General features: G+C 56.2%; 1 protein-coding gene across 1 annotated transcript; it reads left to right on the top strand.

Annotated features, from left to right (window-relative positions):
* Positions 1 to 1658: 1658 nt before the first annotated feature.
* Kcnf1 (potassium voltage-gated channel modifier subfamily F member 1) lies at positions 1659 to 6686 on the top strand. Its single transcript, XM_015995520.3, has one exon. It carries the CDS (start codon positions 2553 to 2555, stop codon positions 4065 to 4067), a length of 1515 nt encoding a protein of 504 aa, XP_015851006.1. The 5' UTR covers positions 1659 to 2552; the 3' UTR covers positions 4068 to 6686.
* The last annotated feature ends 612 nt before the right edge of the window (positions 6687 to 7298 follow it).

The following is a 7298-nucleotide window of genomic DNA, read 5'->3' as shown; positions in this document are numbered from 1 at the left end:
GTGTGGAACTCAGGGCTTCATGCATGCTAGGCAAGCACTCTGCCAGTTGAGGTATGATCCCAGGCCCTTGCTTTTGTATCTTCTTGCTTTGCATCTTCTTGCTTCTTGCTTTCTTGCTTTGGCATCCTGACAGCACCACCTATGGGGGGCTCAGGAAGTACCGCCCCCTTACATCTATCCCTCCCTCGGTATGTGTTCCTTAACTGTAAACTTGTATTTAAATTTCCAGTAGAGTGTGATTCTCTCTTTAGGCAGGGTGGGTGTGGCATGCATACATGCACAGGACCTCAGTGAGCATGTGAGTGAGAATGGGTCTTTTAAGTCGATAAAGCTCAGACGTAGACGCCATTTGCACTGGCCCCTGCCTGGACAGGGAACAACAGGAGACAGCCGAGAAGGGGAACAGCATAGACAAGCCGGATCTAAGGGTGTGGAGACGGTGGCCTACAGGAGGAAAGGGGCCCGGAGCCTAGCAGCCTGGATCCCAGATCCCACATGTAGTGGGTGATGGTGGCAGTTAATTGATGTCTTCAGTTCTCAGAGAGCAGCTGGGGACTGAGTAAGAAAAATGGAAAGCACCCAGAGTGCTGCGTACACAGTTCTCTTATATCGGTGTTAACTGTTATGCCATCCAACCTTTCCACCCTCGATTTCCTTTTCTGAGTAGCACATCATAGATTGGAAATGAAATAAATATTGTAAGGCGTTTCCCCCAAATGATACCATGTGTGCTGTGTTTTAGTGCACCCAGTTTTTATATCACCCCATTAAAGAATAACACACTGCCAGGGGCCCCTATACCAGCTTCATGATTCACGAACAGGCACCATCTCCAGTGCCTAGGACATCCAGCTTACAGAGTACATTTTCATCGTCTTTCTAAACCAGCAGTCTTAGGTCCAGGGGGAAAAAGGCACTTTCCCAGACCCTGTCTCCACAGCTCCCCCCATGATCAGCATCGCCCACTGTGAACATCACTGTGGGAGTGGAATGCTTGTCACAGCTGAGGAAACTACAGGGACAGAGGACCGTCATCACGCACTGGGCCCACGGCGTCCTTGAGGGCCCCCTCTTGCTGTTGTGCGTCCTGTGGGTTTTGACAAATGTTTGTGAATGTGGATGACATGTTTGCCACCACACGATCAGGCAGAATAGCATCACTGTGCCATTCGCCTCTCTTCCTGGCTCTGCCTGTTCATCCTCCCAACTTTATTTTCTTTTTGAGACAATCTCTAGCCCAGGATAGCCTCCCATGCTAGAGGATAACCTTGAGCTTCTGCTCTTCCTGGCTCCCTTTCCTAAGTGAAGAAAGCTGGGATCACGGACAAGCACCTCCAGGCCAGTTTATGTGGTGTGGGAGAGCGAACACACAGGGCCCTGAGCATGCTAGGCAAGGACTCTACCAACCGAGTTGTATCTTGGCCCAGCTTACATTTTTTAAACCCAATTCTGGGCCATAGTTTTGATAATCCTGGTGATAAGAACTGTGGGCTGGAAGCAGAGATGCTCTCAGCCTGAGGAAAGATGAGAAGGAGTGTGGGAGTATCCGACTGGAAGATCTAACTTCCTTCAGGGGAGTGGGGGGATGGGGGGCACAGGGACTCTGGGAACTAGTGGTGATGGGGTGTAAGCCAGCGGCCAAGCCAGCAGGAAAGCCCTGGGTTAAGGGATGGCTAAGCTCTTCTCCCTTTTCGTCTTGTAACATGGTGCAATTTTCTTTTTTCACCATGGAAGCGGAGACAGCTGTAAGGGTAGGGGACAAGGTCACATCAACAACAAGGCAGCGCTCCGGGAGTGTCAGGAACCCTTCCGGGGCCAACTGAAGCCTGGGACAGAAGGGATGCGCCCAAGGAGTGTGCAGCTGCCTCGGTGCCTTGGTGAGCAACAGGCGGAGGAGGTCCTCTTGCCGCTCTCACCCAGCAGTGCAGGAGGGACTCCGCAGCGGGTCAGAGCCGGTGTGACCTTAAAGCTCTGGGTCGTAACCCCTGAGCCCGCAGGCGCAGCCCGTGTGGCGCAGTAGCGGTGGCGGCGACCGTGCAGGTCTGCCCCAAGGGTTAACTCATTCCTGGGCAGCCGCGGCGCGTGTGGTGCGAAATCTCACCAGAAGAGGGTACAGTAGCAAAGCGTTTGACGTCAGGCTGGAATTCCTATTGTGTTTCGGAACGGCTCTGGCAAAGCCAGTCCAAGTTCGCTCCCCGCACATCCGGATCGTGCAGCTCCTGGGCTGACCCGCCGCCGCTGCTTGCTCGCCGCCGCCGCCGCCGCAGGGGGAAGGAGGTCGCTCGCTGCCTGCTGAGGAGAGCCTGGTCCTGTTCTGGACCGAGCTGAAGCAACATATCCGGAGTTGAGGGTGAGTGTCCCGAACACCGGAGGCCATTGGCCGCGGAGTCCCCTGCTGGTGCGCCTGGATGCCAGCGGGCAGCCCCGCCGCTGCCACCGGGTGCATGGCTCCCCTGCGGCGCGCCCCAGCCTGCTGCCGCCCGCTGTGAGTGCCCTTCTCAGCAGGTGGCTGCTGTCCCCAGAGCCGCGCATTGGCGGAGGCAGCAGGGCGCATGGAACCCGGGCTTGCGAGCGCACCCGCGGGGAGCATGGACGCGTCTGCCGAGCAAAGCCTCCCGGAGCCTGGCAGCCAGGACTCGGTGGCAGGCGACGACATTGAGATCGTGGTGAATGTGGGGGGCGTGCGGCAGGTGCTCTACGGAGACCTGCTCAGCCAGTACCCCGAGACCCGGCTGGCGGAGCTCATCGACTGCTTGGCCGGTGGCTATGACACCATCTTCTCCCTGTGCGACGATTACGACCCAGGCAAGCGCGAATTCTACTTTGACCGGGACCCGGACGCGTTTAAGTGTGTTATTGAGGTGTACTATTTCGGGGAGGTCCACATGAAAAAGGGCATCTGTCCCATCTGCTTCAAGAACGAGATGGACTTCTGGAAGGTGGACCTCAAATTCCTGGATGATTGTTGCAAGAGCCACCTGAGCGAGAAGCGCGAGGAGCTGGAGGAGATCGCTCGCAGGGTGCAGCTCATCCTGGACGATCTGGGTGTAGACGCGGCCGAGGGTCGCTGGCGCCGCTGCCAAAAGTGCGTCTGGAAGTTCCTGGAGAAGCCCGAGTCGTCGTGCCCGGCGCGGGTGGTGGCGGTTCTATCCTTCCTGCTCATCCTTGTCTCCTCCGTGGTCATGTGCATGGGCACCATACCCGAGCTGCAGGTGGTGGACGCTGAGGGCAACCGCGTGGAGCACCCGACGCTGGAGAACGTGGAGACGGCTTGCATCGGCTGGTTCACGCTGGAGTACCTGCTGCGCCTCTTCTCGTCGCCCAACAAGCTGCACTTCGCTCTGTCTTTCATGAACATCGTGGACGTGCTGGCCATCCTCCCGTTCTATGTGAGCCTCACACTCACGCACCTGGGCGCACGAATGATGGAACTGACCAACGTGCAGCAGGCTGTGCAGGCCCTGCGGATCATGCGCATCGCGCGCATCTTCAAGCTGGCCCGCCACTCCTCAGGCCTGCAGACCCTCACCTACGCCCTCAAGCGCAGTTTCAAGGAACTCGGGCTGTTGCTTATGTACCTGGCCGTGGGCATCTTCGTCTTTTCCGCCCTAGGCTACACCATGGAGCAGAGCCACCCGGAGACTCTGTTCAAGAGCATTCCCCAGTCCTTCTGGTGGGCCATCATCACCATGACCACAGTGGGCTATGGTGACATCTACCCCAAGACCACGCTGGGCAAGCTGAACGCGGCCATCAGTTTCTTGTGCGGGGTCATTGCCATCGCCTTGCCCATTCACCCCATCATCAACAACTTTGTCAGATACTACAACAAGCAGCGCGTCCTGGAGACGGCCGCCAAGCACGAGCTGGAGCTGATGGAGCTCAACTCCAGCAGCGAAGGCAAACCCTGCGGCGGCTCCCGCAGCGACCTGGACACCCTGCCCCCAGAGCCTGCTGCCAGGGAGGGGCCCAGCTGGGGCAGCCGGCTGAAGCTCTCCCACAGTGATACCTTCATCCCCCTGCTGACAGAGAAGCACCAAAGGACCCGACTCCAGAGTTGCAAGTGATGTCTGCGCTCCCAGGCGGGGGGGACAGACTGGCCGGTGGACGGACAGACCATTGGCTAGGCATTGCCAGTAGGCATGTCTGTGGCTTCAAGGGAGCTGCCTGGGTCTCCCTGCCCTCCCCTGAGCAGACCCTGCCAAGGCTGGGTAAGACTCCACGGGGTGCCAGCTGTTCAGGGGTAAGGGATCTGGGGAGTGCAGGAGCCACGGAGCCGCTTGGGGCTATAGGAACGGCCTGGCCGGAGCCCACATCTGCTTCCGTGTCTCCTTCAATAAAACTTCCTGTTCGGCCTACCCTCCGTGTTGTGGGTTGTCTCCAGTTCACTGTTTCCACTCCCCACCCCCCATGAGTGGCTCCTGTACACCCTAGTGCCAGGCCAGAAAGGAGGTGTGCAGCCCCCAGAGGGAGCGTGGAGGGTAGCTATTTTTAGTGGCGAGCTAATTAAAGAAGAGCTGCAAGGCGCAGGGTTCAGCTCCAAGGCGCCTTGCCACATTCCACGAGACACTCTCCTGCTTCCTTCTGTGGAAGGGCCGCCTCCCCGGGGCCCGGGGAGGAAGGAGAGGTTGCAGAGCCTGGTTGTGAGGCAGCTGGCTCAGAGCTGTCGCCTGTGGGGCACTCCTTTTCACTCCCCCTTATTCCTATCCAGCTACCCGAGTGGACAGGTATCCCCATTTTACAGGTAAAGAAACCGAGGCTCAGGGTCGCACAGAAGAGGAATCCAGGCCTGGTTCTGATTGTCGCCGAGTCCATGTGGTCTCTCCACCACCAGGCAGTATTGGTTCCGGGGCCTTCTCTAAAGTAGGGTCTGAGCTCCTCCGCGGTTTGTGTGCCCAGGGGGGATCTTCAGAGAATCACAGTGGTTGGTTCAGGATCCTTGCACCAGTTTCTGCTCAGAGCTGTTTCTGTTGTTCTGCCTGGGAAGGGGGTGAGCTGCACAGGTATCCACTGTGTTCTCCCCAGGTCTGGACCAGGCAGGAGGGCCGTCAAAAGCAGGGCACTGTAATGCTGTTGTTGGCCAAAGCCTAAGAGCTGGGCCTGGAGGCCTAACCTTTTCTTGGTTTCCACCTTCTAGGAGCCGGAGAGCCTTGCCCTTCACCCTACCCCCACCTCAGCTGAGAGGGCTCCAGGGAAGGAGCACTTTGGTGGACTAGGAGGTGGAGGGTATAAATGGAGGGACACGGGTGTCTTCCACCTGCCTCCACTCTTCCCTGAGCTCAGATTTTTCCCAGAAGTAAGAGGATGACTGATTTTCTCAGGGTGCCTTCTAGGTCTGCCTATCCAGGATGTCCACGGTTTGGGCTGTTGATTCCTAGGGCAGGGTCTCCAGGAGGTGGGATGTTGTCACTTGGAGAGTGGAGATTGTGTCTGCAGGGTGCATGCTCGCTCCAGGGCTTCAGTGAGAAGATGCTCGGGTAGAGATGGATCAGACCTGGGGTCGATGGCCACGTAGCAGCGATGTTAGTGGCTGTCCAAGAAGACACAGGGACTACCCCCTGCCTCCCTCTCCCCCAGCCCTCTCACGTAGGACTCTGAAGGTTCTTAGCCAGGCTGGCTAAGATGCTGGTTGCTCTGAACTGTGCTGTGTGTCTCCTCTTCACATTTCTCCAAGATGAACCTAGGTCCTGTGACCATCAGAGGCAGAGGAAGAAGTTGGGGTCTGAGGAAGTCGAGGCTCTAGGTAAAGGGAGAGCAGGGTCTGCTGGAGTATGTGGGTTCTTGGGGCTCAGTCGATTTGCTGAAAGGTCGGCTTGCCTTTTTTATACCCTTTATCCAAGAGTCCTTGAGAAGCTAGGACCTGGGTACTACCCTGAGGACTCAGAGCTCCAGGAAGAGGGTGTGTGTGTAGCTCAGGGTTTAAAGAGAGTAAGCAGAAGGCATCTTCCTGTGTTCCCTGCCTTCTGGGGCAGTGACACTAGGGATGAGGATGGAGGGAATGAATTACAGGGAAGAGTAGCTTTTGCTCATTCGGGAGTAGGAGACCATCTGTGAGATCTCCACAGGTTAGGATCCAGAGGGACACTGGCCCTGGGGGGCTCAGTGATGGCAGTGTGTCCTTACATGGTGATATGCTTTGTCATAGAGGAGTGGCCTGGATGCTCTGAGAGTCAGTAGTCCCTAGTCCCTGGGAGATCTCTGGGTTTCAAGTACTTGAACTTGGCTGTATCCACCAGGGGTAGCTTTGAAAGCTCAGTGTCCAGGCTACACTCCGTTCCTGTGAATTGAGAATGTCTGAAATGACGCCCGCTCCCCCCCCCCCCCCATCCATATTTTTGTAACTTAGAGTGCATATGAGTGACTGTTGCTGTGATCATGTTAAACCCAGAGTTTGGATTTGTAGAGCTGAGAAAAAAAAAAAAAGCTATTTTTTTCCGTGAGCTCCCAGATGCAGCTGGAGGCTGGGGCTGCGGGTCCACAAACTGGCTTTGACGGATCAGAATAAGCCTGTAAACTGCAGCCCGTGGCTAGATCTGGAGGACCACCTGTTTTGCACACCCTATGAAGTTAGAATAGGTTTATATTTTTAAATGATTTAAAAAAAAAAACCCTCAAAGGAATAACATTTTGTGACCCGTGACTAGTACTTTAAATTCAAATTTTGTTGTCCATAAATAAAGTGTTATTGGAACTAACCTGCCTATTTGTGTGCTTGGGGGTTGTTAGTGATACCTAAGGCAGTACAAGACAGAGCTGAGGTAGACTCGATGGCCCCCCAGAACCTGAGGGGCTTCCTCTGTGGCCCTTCCAGGGGAAGTTTGCCTACCCTGGGCTGGAAAAGACAACTAAGGCAGCAGCTTCAGGGATGCCCAGGAGCCCTTCCAGAGGAACAACCGAGAATCTCCCAGGAGCCAGGAATTGTGGGAGGGACACCTGGGCACTGATGGCTCCAGAGAGGGCGGTAAGTGCCTTCACACCCCAGGGTGGAGCAGGAGCTGCAGGACAAAGGCCGCTCTCTCTGACCTTACTGTGTCCTCATTTCCCGTGCTCCTGAGGACTCCCAGCCTGGCTTCCCTTTCAGCCTGCTCCCTGCAGTCCAGGCTTGCCCCTCCCCTCCACCTCTGCCTCCCGGACACTATCTCCTCACATCTCTCTTCTAGGGATGCTGTCTCACCTGCCTCTCCTCCTGTGTGGGCGTCACTCACCATACCATAGCCTGCCCACATCTGTTAAGAGTGAGAAAATGTTCTGGGGTTGTGGAAGGCCTATGTCGACAGAAAAATGAGGTACTGTCCAGT

This window comes from Peromyscus maniculatus, chromosome 22, assembly GCF_049852395.1.
Source record: "Peromyscus maniculatus bairdii isolate BWxNUB_F1_BW_parent chromosome 22, HU_Pman_BW_mat_3.1, whole genome shotgun sequence".
Lineage (NCBI taxonomy): Eukaryota > Metazoa > Chordata > Mammalia > Rodentia > Cricetidae > Peromyscus > Peromyscus maniculatus.
This window is presented reverse-complemented; position numbering and strand designations above follow the sequence as displayed.

What these genes read in the sequence shown, in the direction of transcription:
- Kcnf1 (XM_015995520.3), top strand. Translation starts at nt 2,553, where the DNA reads ATGGAACCCGGGCTTGCGAGCGCACCCGCGGGGAGCATGGACGCGTCT.